The 21,752-nt window shown below is 40.4% G+C and overlaps 1 protein-coding gene across 2 annotated transcripts; it reads left to right on the forward strand.

Annotated features, from left to right (window-relative positions):
• Positions 1-1,532: 1,532 nt before the first annotated feature.
• TLR5 (toll like receptor 5) lies at positions 1,533-20,828 on the forward strand. Of its 2 annotated transcripts, none has more exons than XM_070734373.1 (3): positions 1,533-1,811; positions 11,241-11,373; positions 18,127-20,828. In XM_070734373.1, exon 3 carries the CDS (start codon positions 18,145-18,147, stop codon positions 20,734-20,736), a length of 2,592 nt encoding a protein of 863 aa, XP_070590474.1. In that variant the 5' UTR covers positions 1,533-1,811; positions 11,241-11,373; positions 18,127-18,144; the 3' UTR covers positions 20,737-20,828. The 2 variants fall into 2 exon arrangements, with proteins under 2 accessions (XP_070590474.1, XP_070590475.1); XM_070734374.1 differs by lacking the exon at positions 1,533-1,811 and adding an exon at positions 3,872-3,912.
• Positions 20,829-21,752: the final 924 nt, after the last annotated feature.

Below are 21,752 nucleotides of genomic sequence, written 5' to 3' on the forward strand. Positions count from 1 at the left end.
TGAACTGGATGACTGAGTAAATGTACTTGTACTGAGTAAAACTATTCTACCGAGTAAGCAGGAAATGTGAAAATTTGGGCTTGGCTCTAACGTAGGGCAAATGCAGTCTAAAGCAGCCAGAGAATACTCCTGCCCCAATCCTACTCTAATATTATAACAACTTGTATTGCAATGGTTCTCTGACAGATACCCCTGGAATAATCACCCTGAACCCTCCTTGTGAAGAAAGGGGCAAAGCTGCATTCTCAGTACACCAAACTGCATGTTGCATGCATGCTGGGAAGTCTGCAGACATGTTGTGCACACGTTGATTCATCTCTTGTCATGCAATTCACATATTTTACAAGTGCCAGTTGCACACACTGGGCTATGTGCAAATTCAGATTGCTAAAGTTCTTCCCTTTTCACTAGCTTGGAGTTTCACAACAAGAGAGAAAGAGCTGGAGTAGAGAACACTGGGATTTCCCATCTTCCTTCTATCTCACAATTAAAGAATCTTAGATCTTAGAAAAATCTTAGCCCCTGGCCAACAAATGATTGTATGATTGTTGTACGAATGGGTGTGATTGGTTTTAATATTTAGGGATTTTAGATAGCCATGTAATTTTAATTTAATTGGATTAATGTTATTGTAATTTACTGTTTTTTACATGCTGTAAGCCACCCGAATCTTCTGAAACCATAGAAATCCAATAAATAAATAGATAGGTTGGTAGGTAGATATTTAGATAGATAGATATTTAGATAGATAGATAGATAGATAGATAGATAGATAGATAGATAGATAGATAGATAGATAGATAGATACATACATACATACATACATACATACATACATACATACATACATACATACATACATACATCTGGTTTATTTGATTAGAAGTTTTCTACACATGAGTCAATTAAATCTTTTCATTTGTTTTCATTTTACTTGCTTCATTCCAACCGAATCCCTTTTCCCCCTTTTTAAAAAAATTACCACAAAAGTTAAGCACAGACACTCCTGTTATTTTTTTATTTTCTGAACTAAAACTCTTCTTCTCAGAAACCCTTTTAAACGTCCTTTCCCGGATCAGACAATTCGGTCTGAAATTTTAATCTCTGATTTGGCAGGCCTTTATTTGATTTGCTTTCAGTGCGACCTGGTGAGGAGAATCCGTGTAATCGATACAGGCCTGGCTGTAGGAATTATGGGAGATTTGAGGACGTCGGGGAGAGAGACCCCAGCGGTGGAGAAGGCTACGGCGCGGCCAAAAGAAAATAGGAACCAACCGGCTGGAAGTGGACAAACCTGAGTGTCCAATTACACAGACCACGCCGTTCAATGCTAAGCACGCAGAAATATGTCCTTTTAAAAGAACCCTTTGAGTAATCTGAGGAAGTTACCAGTTGGGCAAGATTTTAGCGGGGGGGAAATATATCATGTCTGAGGTTTGCTTTTTGTTTGTTTTAAGCTACTCCGGGCAAGGAGGATCAGCCGTGCGAGACTGCGGTTGGATTTCCTTCTGCTCCGGGACTTAAAACAATCCAGGGAGAAGCGGAAAGGTTGGGAAGGGTCGGAAGAAAAAAAAGAACCGACAAGAACAAACCCAGAACCGGGCCGAAAACTCTTGAAGCGCCGAAGACTCGAGCCGCGCTTATGTAAATTCAAAGGGCGTGAGGCGGCCTTTGGTCCCACCCCATAGAGATCATCGGGGGGGGGGGTAAAGAAAGACGCCAGCTTCTGGACGGGCGCCCGGGAGGCACGGGCGGCGCTGCTCTAATGGACTTATTGGAGCCTTCCTCTCTTCGACCGAAGGCCCGGACAGGTAGGCGAGCCCATCGGCTCTCTCTCTGGCTCCGTTCTTCAGGACCGCCTCTGGCTTAATACAAAAAACACCACCCAAATCTCTTGCGGGAATTAAGAGGTTGTTGTTGGAAGGTGCCCATATCAATTTCCGTGCCTTCTTCAGTGGGAGTAGAGTTACACAGTCTCGGGAAGATCTGTAAGCGGTGCTTCTGAGCCTATCTAAAATACTCCGGTTTTGGAACCCTGCTCAATACTGTTAAAAATGTTTCTGATTTCATTCTAACTCTGTCTCTCGGTGGGTTTCTCTCTCCCCCATCTCCCTCCATCCTTGGAAAGTGATAGGATAGGATATAGGGTAGAGTAGAATAGAATAGAATAGGATTCTTTATTGGCCATGTGTGATTGGACACAAGGGATTTGTCTTTGGCGCATATGCTCTCAGTGTACATAAAAGAAAAAGATACATTTGTCAAGAATCATGTGGTACAACACTTAATGATTGTCATGGGGTCAAATAAGCAATGAGGAAACAATAAATATTAATAAAAATCTTAAGAATACAAGCAACAAGTTACAGTCATACAGCCATAAGTGGGAGGAAATGGGTAATAGGAATGATGAGAAAAAAACTAGTAGACATAGTAGTGCAGACTTAGTAAATAGTTTGACAGTGTTGAGGGAATTATTTGTTTAGAGTAATAGAATAATAATATTGGAATGGAATAGAATAGAATAGAAGTCTTCTTGGTCAGAAGTCTTCTATATATTGTGTTGGGTGATTCAGTAAATTAAAAACAAGCTTGTTATTTACAAACCATGTTAGTTGGAAGATGTAGTTGCCATATATTTTCCACTTTCTTTCCAAGAAGGTGGGGTGGGGTAGAATAGAATAGAATAGAATATTATTGGCCAAGTTTGATTGGACACACGAGGGATAACTTTTCTTGGTGCACATGCTCTCAATGTACATAAAAGAAAAGACAAATTCATCAAGAATCATGAGGTACAAAACTTAATGATAGTAAGGAAAGATGAATGATAAAATCTTGGGTTTGGCTTTCAGAGCACAAGTATTCACACAATGCAGGTGTCCAGCCGATTCTATCATTGTTTAATCAATTAGCCCAATTTGGAGCTCACAGTCATACCTACAACCATTAAACTGGCTGTATAAAGTGGAATGCTTGGCTAATTATGGTTTGTTCAGTCTGGTCTGCGAGCCTCTGTCAAACCCCTGGGATCCAGAAAATTTCAGAAACAAAGCTCCGTTTCTTAAAAACAGTCAATAATCATTGGACTATTTTGCAACTATGGGTTCCTAAAGGGAAATTATTGCAACACAACAGTTTCAGCAACTCTGTCCTGTCAGTTGAACATCATTTGGCCTGGGTTAAGTACAGTATACATTTTTGAATTTTGTCATCTTTTGTTCTTTTGTATAAACTCCACAAAACCAGATTTCCAGGTTTTATTAATGAAATGGATAAAGTTCTGACATAATAATACACCTGGTATTACTCAGGTTACCTGACGCCCTTTTAAAATATAAATATTTTGGAATCCTCAAAGATAATATCAATTGTTCATTGGTTTAACACTTCTAGGATACTTATTTATTTATCAAATTTTTATGCCGGTCATGGCATAAGAAGTGAGTTAGGCAGTGTACAATAATCAAATAAAAGAACAAATATATAAAAACAATCATTATCAAAAATTAATATTATCATCTCAGGTTTGACATAGACTCATAGAAAATTATCTCGATGGAAAGTTCCTGTAAATCATTTTATTTTTAGTTAGGGGGACATTAGATAAGATAAACAATAGCAAGCCTCTTATATAGCTTTGCTATGAACAGTAGGTGATGTGTAACATTGGAGGTTTTCCTTTTTTATAAGATGAACAGGTTTGGTTAAATGCCATATAGTATAAAATACAAGTTGTTTAGGTTTTGGATTAGTCACTTGCTCTCATGGATTACTGCGGTTAATAGGAACTGCATGGGTGAAAATGATTCATAAATTAGAAAAGAATTCTTTCTTTCTTTCCCTTTCTCCTACTTCTCTTGAGTCAATGTCAGCCCTTCAGGATAGACCAGACTGGGAAAATAATACCATGTAAGCAGTGGTGGGATTCAAACATTTTTATTACTGGTTCTGTGGCTGTGCATTGGTGGGCATGATATTGATTGGTGGGTGTGCCTTGGTAGGCATGGCAGGGGAAGGATGCGGTAAAATCTCCATTCCCAGGTCAAGATCCTAAAATTAAAATTGACAATGTGGTTATAAGCCCCCTTGAAGGAGACCAGCCCCCATTACTGCTGTTAATCTTCCCTTTCTCCTATTAGCCTAGCCCAGTGATGGCAAACCATTTTTTTTTTTGCTCAGGTACCAAAAAGACAGGGTGCATGCGATAGCATGCATGTGCATGCCCAGACCCATAATGCAATGCCCTCCCCCTGTGCATGCACGCAGACTTCACTAAAGTCTTCGGACCTCCAGCAGGCCCTTTGGGCTGTTTCTTTGCCCTCCCCAGGCTTCAGGAAAGCCTCTGGAGCCTGTGGATGGTGAAAAATGGGCCCAATGGTCCAATCGGAAGTTCATTTCCAAACTTCTGGTAGGCCCATTGGGTCTGATTTTCGCCATCCACAGGCGCCAGAGTCTTATTTATTTTATTTATTTATTAAATTTGTATGCCGCCCCTCTCCGTAGACTCGGGGCGGCTCACAGCAATAGTAGAAAACAATGTAAAATACAAATCTAATATTTAAAAAACTAAAAACCCATAATTTAAAAAACATACACACAACATATCATACATAAACTACCGTATATAGGCCTGGGGAAGATGTCTCAGTTCCCCCATGCCTGACGGCAGAGGTGGGTCTTAAGGAGTTTACGAAAGGCAAGGAGGGTGGGGGCAATCCTAATCTCCGGGGGGAAGCTGGTTCCAGAGGGTCAGGGCCGCCTGGATCCCGCCAGACGACATTGTTTAGTCGACGGGACCCGGAGAAGGCCAACTGTGTGGGATCTCACTGGTCGCTTGGATTTGTGCGGCAGAAGGCGGTCCCGGAGATATTCTGGTCCGATGCCATGAAGGGTCTTCCCTGAGATATGGCTCCACATGCCACCTGTGGCAGGAGAGCCATAGGTTTGCCATCTCAGGTCTGGCCTATTAACAAAAGGCCTGGCTTTTTAAACCCTGTCTCTTCTGGCTGTCACTAGATTGTCTCCTGCATCTGCAAGTTAATTGACTAGGCAGATCTTATTTCCCTGACCAAAAAACAACGCCAACTCTGTTTTAAGTCCTGAAAGTGAATACTAATACAGAATACTGTATATCTCTACAAAGAGAATGTACTGTATATTTGCAGATTGCACCTAGAAGCGAAATTGGAATACATTCTGTATTATTAACTATAATAAAATGTGAAACCATATCAACAGCTAGACTCTGGAGAACAATGCCTTCAGAAGTAAAAAGGAGATATGGTTACTTTTATTGATGGGAGAAAAGGCAGATGCTTTGGGGTGTATTATTAATGCATAGAATAGAAGTAAGGCTGATTCTCAGGTGCTTCCCCCACTACCACCAGAGAAGAAGAAATCTAAAGAGACTTATTGTTGTGTTTGTGTGTGTAGATTTTAAACACATGATTGTCTGTTGAATAGGATTTTAAACCATTCGCTACTAATAGTTTCCCCCACTCTCCCATTATTAATTGTCTTACAAACTGCTCTTTTTCATGGGGTGGGAGGAGAAGATTATATAAAGATAAAATCTTTTCTGCCTGCCATGGGGGATGGATAAGCTTTGATTATCTCCTTGTCAGTCTCCTGAGCACAATTAGCAAAATGTATGCAAAGCTTCAAGAAGGGTAATTACAAGACTGGTACAAATCTGAGAGTATCTGGGAGAGACAAGTCAATTTCAAGAGACAAGCTAGGGTGCAAATTAAAAAAAACTCCAAACTGATTGTTCTTAACCATTGTTCATAAAATCATACATCACAATATACTCCCTGTTAGCGACTACTTCACCTTTAACAACAACAACATAAGAGCATGCAATAGATACAAACTAAATGTAAATCGCTCCAAACTAGACTGCAGAAAATACGATTTCAGCAATAGAGAGGTCAACGCCTGGAATTCACTACCGGACTCTGCTGTTTCCTCCCCAACCCCAAAATCTTCAACCTTCCATTATCTACAATAGAACTCTCCCCTTTTCTAAGAGGTCTGTAAGGGGTGTGCATAAGTACACCTTCGTGCCTACTGTTCCTGTCCTAATGTCTTTTTATCTTTTGTATCTCTATACTTATATTATGTTAAATATACTACAATAAAGTACTAGATTTGTATGACAAATAAAATAAATAAATAAATAAATAACTCTTTTACTGATGGATGACTCGTGGCCTTACTATTTAGACCCCTTGGAAACTAATGATCAGATGCAGTGGTTCCTTGTGTCTCATAAAATAAATTATTATAGGGAAATGGCGTCAGACAGGAATGTACTGACTGTAACTTGATACCGTACTTTTTATCATTACTGTTAGATTTGCGCAGGAAAGAAGAAGTGAGACACAGGAACAGTTCAGCCTTTTTTTATTCTTGCTCCCTGGTTCCCAATGTGGGGCCCATGCCCCACAGGTGGAGAATTTCATTTTTAATGGGGGCAATTGGAACCTAGTTAATGGTCTTTTAGGCTTCCTCCACCTGAGTAGTTCACTTTTTGAATAATAAGAAATATATATCATGGGGGGAAGACCTCAGGATTTTAGAGATGCTTAGGTGGGGCATGGCCAAAAAAAATGTTGGGAACCACTGTCTTAGCTTGTTGCAATACGAACTGCCTGCAAGCTGCAGGGAAGCTGCTTTTAAGGGTTTCCCTGTAACCAAGCCGGCCACTGACAGCAGTTTATTTCTCCCACCACTAGATTAGCCAATCAGCTGCGGTCATGCAAATCAGTGTTATGTACAGCTGTACCCTTCCCTCTTAGTTTGTATTTCTGTATACAAGATACATAATCCTGCAGGTAGGCAGGGCACCGTAGAATCCTACTCGGTCTGCGCAATTCATTAGTCCCTGGGAACTCAGTGAGTGCGGACATGCTTTCCGCTGTTCCTTGCTACAACTGTGAAATTATCTGGAATCTGTCGCTGGGTGTGGCAGCCGCCACTCCTGGCCCTCGTCCTCTGATCCCGGATGAATTTATTGGACTGTTCTCGGTAGTTGTCCACTCACCTCCTCCGGTGTTGAGAATAGGGTTTCTTGGTGTCTGGTAGGCAGGGATAGTTTTTATCTGGAACTTGTTTTCCTCCACTAAACCCAGGTGTGTCTTATGGTCAAGTGCATCTTATGCAGTAATGGATTGTATCCGGTACAGGCCACTCTATAGAGTGATTGCAAAAATGGAGCTGCATGCATAGCTCTGAGTGACCGGAGCTGCGCAGGAAGTCAAATCATGTGCAGGAAGCCAAATCTCATTTGAGGATGCTCACGCAAGAGAGATTTTGCCGATTTTGGGCTTTTTTTGCTTCTGTGCATGCACAGAAGCAAAGAAATTGCAAAAAAATGGTGAAATCTTGCACATGTGAGCTTCCTTGCATGAGATTTGGCTTCCTGTGAATGCGCAGAAGCTGAATCTCGTGCCAATGCGCGCCCACCTACTGGACGCATATGCGCCATCACCGGTCACCGGGAGCGCACTGGTAGCACTGAGGAACCCTTGCTGGTCCTAAGGATTGGAAAATACAGTACAGCGGTACCTCTACTTAAGAACTTAATTCGTTCCGTGACCAGGTTCTTAAGTAGAAAAGTTTGTAAGTAGAAGCAATTTTTCCCATAGGAATCAATGTAAAAGCAAATAATGCATGCCAACCCATTAGGAAAGAAATAAAATCTTGGAAATTGGGTGGGAGGAGGAGGAGGAGGAGGAGGAGAGTCGCTGCCGAAGGTCAAAAACATCTTGAACACCCGGTTCTTATCTAGAAAAGTTCTTAAGTAGTCATTTGGCGGGTCCCAGGAGAAGAGCCTTCTCTGTGGCGGCCCCGACTCTGGAACCAGCTCCCCACGGAGATTAGAACTGCCCCCACCCTCCTTGCCTTCCGTAAACTCCTTAAAACCCACCTTTGCTGCCAGGCATGGGGGAATTGAGATATCTCCCCCGGGCCTATACAATTTATGTATGGTACCGTATGTTTGTATATATGTCTGATTAATAATGGGTTTTTTAAAATGTTTTTATATTATTAGATTTGTTACGAATTGTTCTATTGCTGTTGTGAGCCGCCCCGAGTGTACGGAGAGGGGCGGCATACAAATCTAATAAATAAATTAATTAATTCTTAGGTAGAGCTACCACTGTAGATGAAAATGCAGATCCAAAATTCAGAATGCAGGCACTATAATTCTCCTGCTTCAACGTTCTTCCCCACCAGTTTGGGAAGGAAAATATAAGAAAATTCCTTATGCAGCTAGACTTTGTGTCTGTATTAGTGGAGCCCTTGAAGGGATAGACTATGTTGTTTTAAATCAGTGTATTCCCCATCTCCCCCAAATCTAGCAACTTTAAGATGTGTGAGCTGAAGTCCACCACCTTAAAAATATCAAGCTTGAAAAACACTATTTAGATCATCAATTTTTCAGGAACATTGACTCTTGACTTAAAACCCCTTTAATAATAATTTTCTCAGGGCACTTAATGTTTGTTCTATTTGAATTATTTATTCTCCGGGAAAAATATATTGATTTCGCTAAACACTGCAATTTGGCAAAGGTTAATAAGCTAATGTAAAACTATATGTCATTTTATTTTTCTATTGACTAAGCTATGTATTTCCATATTTTATGTTGGTTGGTCAATGAATGTAATAAAGAACAGGTAATTATCTATGTTTTGGCAGGGGTGAGGGATTAGAGGGGGACTTGGGACCAAAATATAAACATTAAGGTTAAATAAAACATGATTGAGAAAAAAAGAAACATTGGCGAAGTGTGGCCTGCATGTTACTCTCTATGTGTGGTATTTGTGTTTACACTCATTCCTGATAGAGGCTATTGCCAAGACTGGAAATAGCAGCCACAGTAAATCTGTTTGCATAAATATCAAATCCCATTTAATTGATCTTGATGTTGATTTTTAAATGGTTGACTTTGTAGTCCTGACATTTTTATCATTGATCATTGTGTTTAAGCTATGGTCAAAGATAACGTTTTCCATTAGCTTGATATGCATGTCCAGGCGAACAGATTTTCTATAGCGGGATCTTTCCCACTGATAGGCACAAGACCTTTGGGATTGTTAAGCAGCCTGTAGATCCCTGTCTGAGTACTGAATGTTCTCTGTGAGCAAGGAACCCAGACACCATAGCATCTTGAAAGTAACAATTTAGCTTCCAATCAAAATCTTTCTTACAGTCTTTGACCAGCCTTTAGAGTGAGAATAGAGAAATACAGTGGTTTTGCCTTCAAAGAAAGAACATCACACATGCCAACCTGTTGTCATATAAGTATGTACTTGCAACTTTGGGTCAGGAGGGGGAATTTTCTCTGGTTAGGGATTAGAATACCTGCATAATAGCTTCCATGTATGTTGGGACTACAGTTGTCAGAAATTGCCAATATTAACTTGCTTGCACATAATCAATTATTTAACTTGTTTATAAAGAGGAAATGTTCAGATAAGCCTGCCACTTAGGACCAAAAAAAAACCGAAACAAGAAAACTCCAGCCTCCCATTACCATTATACATAACTAGTAAAAAGAAAAAAGAAAACCACCTTAAAAACTAGGAAATCAATTCTGATTTGAATCCTTATTAATCACATTTTCCCCTTTAACTACTTCTGGATTCAGAATGATTTCTATTTTGAGAGCCTGAGACAGATATTTAATGGCTTGTCAATATATAAAATACAGTTTTTATTTAAACTAGATAGTAATAATTTTGCACTTTATTTCTACTTTCTGCGTATTTGCATAACTTTTAACTCCTGATTTCTGTACAGTGTGGCATATTATTTGCATTGTCTATATACCCTGGACTAAATTCTGTACCAAGAAAAGCCCCCTTTTCTAATTTCCACAGGTATATGCAGGCTTGCAATTTTTTTCCTTTCTCAGAGTTATTTCTGTATCTGCCAGTTATGGAGACACAGAGAGCTTTGAAAATTTCACCCAAAGGATTTTTAACATATTTTCAAGCATTTCATTTCATTTCAATTTGATGGTTTGAAAACTATTCATAAAAATGAAGCATGAAATTCTCAGAATTTTTGGGTGGTGGCAGTGGTATTTGTTACAGAATCTCTGCCTCCCACAGATAACAATTCACCAGTGGAAATGCTTACCTTTAGAAATTGTAGGTTCTTCATCACTGGGGGTCCAAAACTGGAGCCATCTGACTGAAATGGTATAAAGTCTCCTGCTTTAACAAGGGGTTGGGCTAGAAGACCCCAACCCACCCCCAGGCTCCCCCCCCCCCCCCCCCCCCCCCCCCCCCCCCCCCCCCCCCCCCCCCCCCCCCCCCCCCCCCCCCCCCCCCCCCCCCCCCCCCCCCCCCCACGCCCCCCCCCCCCCCCTCCCCCCCCCCCCCCCCCCCCCCCCCCCCCCCCCACCCCCCCCCACCCCCCCCCCCTCCCCCCCCCCCCAGCCCTCCCTATTCTTATTGATTAATAAGCAGCTCTGATTATCACAAATACAGTGAGCTCAAAGTTCTGCTAAAGCAGTGGCTTTATTGCAAAATCCTTATCTTTGCATGTCTTTGTAGAAGTGCTGTGATAAATATTTCAGGAAATTTAAATGTATTCTGATTCACTGCGTGAAACACTGTTTAAAAATAATGGTTTTGTTAACGTTTGCCTTTTCAGATACTAATCTTCCTTCCTTCCTTCCCATTTCTATTTTTTGTTTGACAAAAATAAATCCTATACTTGGCTAAAATGAAAAATATAAGTTGAGCAGGTGCCCAAATTGCTCTTCAGAAGCTCTTGACCTGATGTTCATGTACTTCTGAAAGATCTCAGTAAAAGCCAACATCATACTGTATAAATATAGCTCTCTTTAAAGGGAACTGAAGAGTGGTAACAACATTAAGTGGAAATCTTTTCCAAAATTTTCTGAAAATCAATAAGAAGGCGAGAGCTGTCTTTAAGCAAAAAACATTTTTCTTGGCATCCAGAATAATTTAGAGATTTTTAAAAATACATGTTTTACTGACAAAGACATGGGAGAAGTAGCATAGCTCATTATTGACAGATTTTAAAACCCCTTTTAAAAATAATTAAATTTGTGAATTGCAGCTAAAAAAGAAATGCAGATTGGCTTTATTGAGAAGCACTTCAAAGGAATAGATGCCAAAGGATTTTTGTTTTTGTTTTTGCTCTCTTTTGTTTTTTGTTCATTAACAATGAACCTTGTCTTCCCCCCATCTTAGGTTCTTAGCCTAGGGCTTTCCTTAAAGCCTAGCTCCAAGACTGAAGAGATGCTACAGAGGAAGACACTATGTGATGGGTACAACCAGGATTGTTATTTTTCTGTCCTAGCCACTCAGCATCCTGCTTTCTGAGGTTTGTAATTTTCTCCCTCTCTCATTGGTTGAGATTCAGTGAATGTAAAAAAAAAAAAAGGAAACTGCCTGAAAGTCCTCCTAGATCAAATTAGGAATCTCCGTTATGTATACCTCAATGGTGATTATCAATATGCTCTGAAAAGATGTATTATGGAATGGGGTGATTGGGGCCATTCTGTTTTTCTTAGTGACCTCTTTGCAGGAGAGGGTGAGGGTCCTGCCTTAGGCATAAAGCTAGCTGAGTGACCTTGGGCCATTCAAAAGAGTCAGTGTCAAATTACCTGCAAAACTCTTGCCAAGAAAATTGCAGTACTTGTCCAGCCAGTTGCCAGGAGTCAAGATTTAATCAAAGACATATGTGTGTATGTGCATGTGTGAGAGAGAGAGGGGGAGGGAGGGAGAGAGAACATGCATGTATATGCAAACACACAAATAATTTTAAAAATAGTTCAATAATCCTATGTCATGTAAGCCAATATGATATAGAAAGATTGGGTTTGAACCAGGAAGTCCCAGTTTTTGATCACCCATGAAGCTCACTGTGATTCAGTGACTGTCCCTGAACTTCATTTATTTTATAGATTTGTCTAGAAATAAAATGGGCTAAAGAATTTATCTAGGTCTTCTTAAACTTTTTGGAATAAAGTGGAATAAAGATATAATCATTAATTAAATCAAGAGCCCATGTCTCAAGAACCCTATAGTGTATTTTTCGGAGTATAAGGCGCACCTCCTCCCCCAAAAGGGGGTGAAAATGTGTCTGCATCTTATACTCTGAATGTAGCCCTGCCCAGCCTCTCAAAAGGTGGAAAAAAAGCCTCTGAAATTAAGGTTTCAGAGGTAGGGAAAAAAGCAAGGTGAAGAGCTTACAACCAATGAACCTGTTGCTAAAATTCACTTCTGAGAACAGCAGATTGCGGGGATATAAATCCAATTAATAAATTCTGGGAGCACGATTCATCTGCCAATCAGCTTTTTTCTTATTTTTCTTCCCAAAAACTAAGGTGCATCTTATACTCCAGTGCATCTTATACTCTGAAAAATGCAATAATTAAAACCTCAGGAAGGAGCCGACAGTGGGAATAAAGCAAACAGCAATTGTCTACAACTGTATGTTGTGAACTGAGAGGCTGTTGTAACCCAATCTTTTTGTTCATGATAAGACAAATGATAAATATTTACTAAGACTACAGTTTTGGATTATGTCTGCATTAATTCAGAAGAGATTGATTCATAGCACAATCCAATCAAATTCTCTTATGGACAGTCTGTCACCTGTCTAGAAATGGAAGGAATGGCAGTCTGAATTGCCAAATTATTTACAGATGAATAAAGTTAGTAAACATTAACATCTTGTATAATCCTTGAATCTCTCTTAAGTGAAGCAAAAATGAGTTTTCCAATTTTCTTCACTCTGATACCCTCCAGATAACTGAGACTATAACTTCCACTTGGAGACATTTGTTCTGGATTAATTAAACTTTTGGTGGATCTTTCTGATTAAATTTCAGAACTATACATTGAGTAATTCTTCAGAAATAATACTGTTTGCTATAATCCTAAAATGCATTGTTCTATATCTAATAGATGCTTTCTTCAGATGTATTTAACTCTATATAACTGCTGAAGTTATACAGAGTTAAATGCATCACATCACAATATTCGTTTGGAAAATGGTATGACTTTGTTTAATATTACATAAATTAAATAGCCTCATTTAATCGCCTATTTGCTAATGATAGAGTATTGTTGGGGGAAACTAAAATGCTAGAGAGGGATCAAAACATATGCCCTTTTTTTGCAAAATATCAAAGCTGCCATTTAATCATTGAGGACCTGCCTTTCAAAGAATGTTAAATGTAATTTGGCAAGGTTTAAACCAACAAATGGCTAATTCATTGGAACTATTTATTGTAAGCAAAGCAGTGAACAATTGACAGTCTGTGAGACCTTTCTTCTGCTCTAGGTAAAACATTAAAACAAGTTTGGACTAATAAACAGTATTTATCTCCCATCCAGATAATGATCGTATGCTACTGGCCTTAAATTTAAATTTTAAGCTTCCCACGTAGTTCTGTTTGGATTTAGGCTACCTCTAGGTTTGCCTCATCAAGAGAAGAAGCATATGAACCAAGCTACTGCAGAAAAATAATCAATGCCAAATTACAGTGTTACTTCTACCTATGAACTCCTCTACTTATGAACTTTTTGAGAAAGACATTCTGATTCGAACTATAACACTATCAGCAAGAGGGCACATTGTACTCTATTATCTTGTTGCTTAAGCAAAAGTTGAAGACTTTGGACAAACAGAAGTAACTGACTATGTACAATGTGCCTCTCATCTCCATGTGCCGATTGCTCAAGTCCCTTCTGTGGGGCATTAAACTAGTGGCATTCCAATACCCCTGGATATCTTTGTGGTCTTCTGCTAAGCTGTCAGTTATGCATGCTGAGCAGAACATAAGTCCCTCTTTTTATAAGAGGGGTTTTTTGGAGGAGGGGAGACTTGTTTTTCAGTGCTATAATCTCTTAAGGCATTTTGGGAAGGCTTTCAAACCACGCTTACCTTCCATGTGTGAATGGTCATTGGGGAATCAGGAATCTTGAATTGTATTTCTAGTGGCAAAGCTTTGTTAAGAACAGCCATGGAGAAGGGGAATATAGGTCATGAGAAACAGCCCCCCCACCTCACACGATATGTATCCAAAACAGTAGTTCTCTATCCCCTCATCTTCTCTGCTAAGAAATTGTAACCTGCATACAGAGATAAAACTCACAGATGAGGCTTCAACATGATATTGTTATCATGAATTGTGCAAGTTTTCTAACTTGCACAAGGAAATAAAAATGGATAACAGGGCACTCAGAAAGAGCCAGCGTTGGTTAATGTTGTGATTCAGGACCGGCTGCGTCTCTGCTGGATCCATGCCCAGAGGAGGAGGACAGTGAACAGGAGGGGGAGGACCAGGCAGACGGGGGAGAGGAAAGTCAGGAAGAGGAGGAGGGAGAGCAGCCTGAGAGCCCCGGGGGGAGGGCTCTCCCCAGCTAGTAGCCTGGACTCATTGGATGAAGAAGCACAGGCTATAATTGACATGAGACAGCAACGTGCAGCTCAGCGACGGGACCAATTAGAAAGGTATTTGCATCACTGAATTGGCAACAGCTGGGTTTGGGTGTGGTTCTCCTCAGCAGGGTTTAAAAGGCAGGCCCGTCCTTGCAGCCTTGTGGAGCGTTATCAACTGGAAGTTCTGTGACCCTGCTTCGATTCTCGGCGTCTCTGATCTTGGCTTGTGGCCTAGAAGTCTGGAAGACTTGGGGGAGGCGTGGGTTTGTTATCTCCAGCGGTGTTTTTGACAGCAAGAATCCTGTTTTCTTTCATGGCCTTCGTGAAACCTCTGTGAAGTTCCAGCGTGTTCCTGTCTGTAAGAACAGTTTCTGTTACCTGTGTTTGCTTTGAATTATATAAATTGCCTTTGCTTTTGGCTTCTCTTTTTGGTTGGTGTTGGCTTCTGGAGGGACCCAGACAGAACAGTTAAGAGGCTTTGTCTATGCAAACGTGTGGCAAACATTTGTGTCAGACAGAGAGCGTGCAAGATATAATCATTTATGATTATTGCATATGATAAAGGCTCTGTGGTGGCTGGGTTATCAGAATTGTCAGTAGGAAACCTCCTCCTATTTAATTCTAGAGGGAAGAGTGCTGAAGGTGTCCTAAATTATAATTTTAAGTATTCATATTAATCTTGCTTTCCAATTATATGGCAGTTCATTTGATTCACTGTCAAATGTCATACATAAAAATTGATTCTGACTATTCCCGCCTTCCAACAAATTGTATCTCATAAAGAGAAAGAAACAGAGGAGAAAAGGGAACTAACTATTTTCAAATCAAGAAAGGGTCGATGGTAGCAGGGAAAGCATTGGAAATTTAGAAACCTCCCTGGAGTCGGGATTATGCTTTGATAGGGAAGAACCTAATTAATTAGTGGAATGACTTGCCCCCAGAAGTTGTGGGTGCTTCAACACTGAAGGTTTTTAAAAAAGATTGGACAACCATTTGTCTGAAACAGCATAGGGTTTCTGTTTGATTAGGGGACTGGACTAGAAGACCTCGTCCCTTCCAGTTCTGTTATTCGGTTATTCAAATATAAAACAAAAAAGCATATGCCCTCAAAAGTTTTTTTTTTTAAAAAAAACCACACTATTTCTCTCAAGTAAAATCTGACTCCTAGTGGTTCCATGAATATGTTCTTGGCAACAGCATAGAAGTGGGTTGTTGTTGCCTTCTTTAACAGGAGTGTCAAACTGGCGGCCCGCAGGCTGAATGCATCACGCACAAGCCATGTCTACACACCTGTGTCTTAGGATGTTTTTATAACTTCACAAATTACTCTTCAGCCCTCAGATTTCCTAGTGGTATTCTATTAAATTATAGTGTTCCCTCGATTTTCGCGGGTTCGAACTTCGCGAAAAGTCTATACTGTACCATGGTTTTTCAAAAATATTAATAAAAAAATACTTTGCAGGTTTTTTCCCTATACCACGGTTTTTCCCACCCGAGGATATCATATGTCATCGCCAAACTTTAGTCTGCCTTTAATAAATATTTTTTTAATAAACTTTAATAAATAAACACGGTGAGTAATAATCTAAATGGTTGCTAAGGGAATGGTAAATTGCAATTTAGGGGTTTAAAGTGTTAAGGGAAGGTTTGTGATGCTGTTCATAGCCAAAAATAGTGTATTTACTTCCGCATCTCTACTTCGTGGAAATTCGACTTTCGCGGGCGGTCTCGGAATGCTTCCCCCTTGAAAATCGAGGGAACACTGTACTAAGCTTGTTTAACTTTATGACCTGCTATGGTGTCTGCATGGAAAAGCAATTACGGTATCTTGTTTATCCACCAAATAATTAAATAAAGTTTAGATAGGTGTAAGTATTTATGAATTGTCCAAAACCAAATGCAATTTAATAAATCTTGAGTGACTTGAGTGGCTTTTTGTGAAATTAGAAAATTAATCAGAGTGATTTATAGTTAGGACATCCTGGAGTTACATTTTCTCTTATGCATTACTTGCTCAGAAAGCCTGGACATAACAAATAACAGCCGTACCTTGAAATACAGGTGCACAATCTCTGTTTCTAGAGTTAAATCTAACTCCTGAATGTAGAAGTCGTGAATATAGATCTCCAGGCTCTTTGAAAATTCAACAATTTTGTGCAATTTTGTGTCTATCAGAAATAGAAATATTATCAAACTTGTGGGGAGAATAACTGCTGCCTCTAATTTAAATTACATTATAATGAAAGTACCGGTAAATCAAATGTAGTTTTGTTCTCCTTTTTGTTTTTTAAATGAAACCCTAGCACAGAGGTCTTCAAACTCGGCAACTTTAAGACTTGTGATCTTCAACTCCCCAAATTCTCCAGCCAGCTATTTTGGGAGGTGAAGTCCACAAGTCTTAAAAGTTAAGAGACAAATGAAACTCGAAAAAGTTCAAAAAAGAGACACGTCTATGGTTTGAGATCTTTTTTCTCTGCCTTCTTCTCTAAAAGTGACAGGAAAAGTGTAACTGGTAGTTGCAATGTAGTATATTTCTGTGTTAAATAGGAAAGCACCATGTTGAGTAGTTTCATTTTGAGTAATGTTCTTCTTAGGATGTAATGAAAATGCAGAAATTTTCCATTTGCCTTGGGCGGGAAATGAACACTCGGACACCAAGCTGGGTAAAATGGGTCACTTTATTAAATATTAACAGAAAGACCTGCAGGGGTCGCTAAATGGGGCGGAGTTTCCTGAGCACAACATACTTGGGCAACTCAAATGGGCGTTACTCCATGCTTGGTCAGGGTGAGGCGTGCCCCGCCTACTCCCGACCCGAAAGCCACGCCCAGCATGTGGGAGGGCTCGCCTTGCATGACCCAGAACCGGAAATGACGTAGGTGAGCCCCAAGGGCACCCCCTTCACACCTCTCTGTCCGTGGAGGAAGCTTGAGTTGTGCAATGGGGGTGCCAATCATCTTACAAAAGATGCCCAAAGGAGAACACACAGTTGCTACTGATACCCTTTCCGCCCCGTTTCTGCCATATAGTGACCAAGAATATAAACATCCAATTGTTGAATCAGAACCTATTTACATACAGATGCACCCCATAACCACAAATCTTTACCCTCGTCCAGGATGGAGTAGGCGAAAAACAATCCGTAGCAAATGCCATAAGACTGCAAAAATTCCTACTCTGCCCCAAACCAGGCGACCTATAAAAACATCCTGGATTGAGCAGAGGGTGGGTGGGTGTCCGTTTTGTGGCGAGCTCGGGGCCAAGAGAAGCCGGGGGGGGGGGCAAGTAAGCCCTGATAAAGGGAACATGCCCCGCCCCTCGGCTTTCCCAGAATGCCTGAGCGGCCACTGATTGCTCTGGGGCATTCCCGCGCTATCGCGGGGAACGCCCCCCAGTTGATGGGGGAGCCGAGTTGGTTCCCGCCATTGGCAATTTTCGACCAGGCGTTATTTCGCCCGGCCTCTCATTTTCCAAAGCACCATGCTTTGCACAAACAAGGGATGTAAGCAAGATGCAAGGGAAAACAAGCAGGGTCACCACTAACATGGCATTCTTTTTTATGAATTCCAATAACATTTTAAAAAAGTTATTAGATGAGTTTTGATCTCTATATAATCTGTGTTGTTATGTTTAATTCAGATTCTGTGGTCCAATGCAAATGATAATGCTTTTCTTTTCCTCCAGGTACAGATTGAGAGCACGATGTTTTGTCACTGCCTGATATTTGTTGTTGGAACAGTGCTCGTGTGCCGAGAAATACTCGCAATTCGTAGCTGTTCAGTGGAAAACACCATAGCCTTCTACAGTTCCTGCAATCTCACTTGGGTGCCACCTGTACCTGCATATGTTGATATTCTGTACCTAAACTTGAATTTCATCCAAGAAGTTAATGCAACCTCCTTCCTTCCAAGGGAAAAACTAAAGATTTTATTCCTTGGATCACAAAATCGCTCGCCTTTAACCATAGGAAAAGATGCTTTTAGGAACTTGCCAAACCTACAACAATTGGACTTGGGTAATAACAGGATGATTTTGTTAGACCCTGATGCTTTTGTGGGCTTGTCTAGAGTCCTTACTATTTTTCTGCATCAAAATAGTCTTGATGAATCCATTCTGGAAGAGGATTATCTCAGAGATTTGATTTCACTGGAATATCTGGATCTCAGTTATAATAGAATCACGCGTGTTCGCCCTCATGGTGTATTTTATAACATGAAATCCTTGGAAATTCTAAACTTGGACACAAACCCTATTGCATCTATCTGTGAAGGGGATCTTAATAATTTCCGAGGAGCAAGGTTCAAACTATTTATTCTAAGTCATACTAGTTTGTATAACAGATATCACAGAAATATGGATTGGGCTACTTGTGGGAATCCTTTAAAAAATGTTAACATAGAAACACTGAACGTTGGGCATAATGGCTGGGGTACACGTCTAACACGGGAATTCTGTGCAGCTATTAGAGGGTCCCCACTGTTGGCTTTGAATATTCACTCTCATATTATGGGTTCTTCGTTTGGATTTAATAATCTTCCCGATCCTGATATTAATACGTTTGCAGGTCTTAATGACAGTGGCCTCATCTTGCTTGACATATCAAAGGGCTCAATTTTTTCACTTAAAGCGCAAGTATTTCAGTATCTCCATGATTTGAAGCTGCTGAATCTAAACAGTAATAAAATAAATAAAATTTGGAACGGAGCATTTTTTGGTCTTCAGAATCTGCAGCACCTGAACCTATCCAACAATCTGCTTGGTGAGCTCCTTAAGGACACTTTTGAAGGGCTTCCTAATCTGATTCAGATAGATCTAAAACATAATCACATTGGAGTGATTGACAGAGATCCATTCAAATCCTTACCAAAGCTTGAACTTTTGGATCTCAGGGATAACGCTTTAAAAGTAATTGATTCTCTCCCAGTTCTGTTCAGTGTTATGTTAGGGGGCAACCGGATACGGACTACACCTTTTTGGAGAATGCAATTTATAAATGCTACACTCCTTAATTTAGCAGGAAACTCATTGGAGGATCTGGGTGAGCTCTATAAATTTCTCCAATTTCCAGCCCTGGAGTATCTTGTTTTAAAAAACAACCGTTTATCCTATTGCTTCAAAAACAAAGACATAGCAAAAGACAATCGGTTGATTTACTTGGACCTTGGAGACAACATGCTAAAGCTTATATGGGAGAGAGGTTTATGCTTGGATGTGTTCAAAGCACTTTCCCGCCTGGAAGTTCTCTATCTCAATAACAACTACCTCAATTCCATCCCAGAGGGTCTATTTAGTGAGCTAATATCACTCAAGACACTTAACCTATCTGACAACCTGTTGACTTCCATTTCTCAAGATGCCTTTCCTATAAACCTGAAAGCTCTTAATTTGTCATCGAATCAGCTATTTTACCCTGATCCTCAGCTCTTTGCAACATTAGACCACCTGGATATCACCCATAACACATTTTACTGTAACTGCCTATTAAGCAACTTTATTACGTGGCTAAACCAAACCAATGTTACTTTAGATGGTTCACGCAATGACATATCTTGTTCTGGACCTCCGGAGTTTGCGGATGTTGCTCTCCAAGACTTAAATACAGAAAATTGCTATGAACACAAGCTCATGGAGCCTCTGCAGCTGTCACTCTTCATTTTTAGCTGTGTTAGTACAACTGTGTTTCTAGTAGCAGTAGTTGTTTTTACTCGTTTTAGAGGAGTTTGTTTTGTCTCGTACAAAACTCTCACAAAATTCCTCATGAAGGAGCTCCCACCAGAACTGGATCAACAGGGACACAAGTATGATGCTTACCTTTGCTATAGCAGCAAAGACTTTGAGTGGGTGCAAAGTTCCTTGATAAAGCACCTAGATACTCAGTATTCTAAGAACAATAGATTTGCTCTTTGCTTTGAAGACAGAGATTTCCTGCCTGGGGAGGATCATATCAGTAATATTCATGATGCTGTCTGGAACTGTAGGAAAACGATTTGCGTGGTCACAAGACAGTTTCTCAAGGACGGTTGGTGTGTGGAAGCCTTTAATTTTGCCCAGAGCAGGTATTTCTCAGATCTGGAGGATATCCTCATAATGGTGGTAGCTGGATCTCTTTCTCAATATCAGCTTATGAAATATCAACCAATCAGGATCTTTTTGAAAAGAGGGCAGTACTTGAGATGGCCCGAAGACCATCAAGATTTGGAGTGGTTTTTAAGCACACTGTCTCACCAAATAAAGAAGGAAAATAAAGTTAAGAAGTCCCCAGAGCTTGAATTGAAGGTTATGACTGTTTCATAACAGGTGTGGTTACTGGCCACCATGCAGTGTCATAAGAAGGCTTTCCAGAGAATTTGTCAGTTCGTTCTGATAGCATACTGAGCCATTATTTCTGTCCAATGAGCTAGGTCAGTGGTGTCAAACGGGGATCTGTGTTTGTATCTGGCCCACACAGCCGTCCCGGAAGCAGCGAAGGACCAGCCTGCACAGCCCTCCCGAGCTCCGTTTTCATTGGCAGAGCATTCAGGCCACCAAAGGCCTCCCCAACACGAGTGGCATCGAGCTGAACATGCCCCCAACCCACCCAAGGTCAAACACAACCTTGATGTGCCCCTCAATGGAATTGAGTTTGACATCTCTGAGCTAGATGAATCTGTTATTGATTCTCCTTTGTTACATCTGTGGTAAATGTGACTTCATTTTGTTCACTGTAAAATATCACGTTACTTATTATAGTGTTAAGTTGTGAAAGCCAAGTTATGGATGATTGATATACAGGTAGTCCTCAACCTACAACCACAATTGAGCCCTAAATTTGTGTCAAATGAGAAATTTGTTAGGTGAGCGTTGCTCTATTTCAGTGTTTCCCAACCGTGGCAACTTGAAAATATTTGGACTTCAATTCCCAGAATTCCCCAGCCAGCGAATGCTGGCTGGGGAATTCTGGGAGTTGAAGTCCAGATATCTTCAAGTTGCCAAGGTTGGAAAACATTGCCCTATTTTACAACTTTTCTTGCCACATTTGTTAAGTGAATCACTACAGTTGTTAATTTAGCACAGTTGTTAAGTGAATGTGGTTTCCCCATTAAATTTACTTGTCAGAAGGCTGCAAAGGGGGATCACCATGACCTCAGGACACTGCAACCATCATAAATGTGAGTCAGTTGTCAAGCATCCAAATGTGAATCACATGAATATGGGGGATGCTGCAATGGCCATAAGTGTGAAAAATGGTCATGTCACTTTTTTCAATGCTGCTGTAACTTGGAACGGTCACTAAATGAATTATTATAAATCAAGGACTACCTGTAGACAGT

Source organism: Erythrolamprus reginae, chromosome 1, assembly GCF_031021105.1.
Source record: "Erythrolamprus reginae isolate rEryReg1 chromosome 1, rEryReg1.hap1, whole genome shotgun sequence".
NCBI lineage: Eukaryota > Metazoa > Chordata > Lepidosauria > Squamata > Dipsadidae > Erythrolamprus > Erythrolamprus reginae.

What these genes read in the sequence shown, in the direction of transcription:
- TLR5 (XM_070734373.1), top strand. Translation starts at nt 18,145, where the DNA reads ATGTTTTGTCACTGCCTGATATTTGTTGTTGGAACAGTGCTCGTGTGC.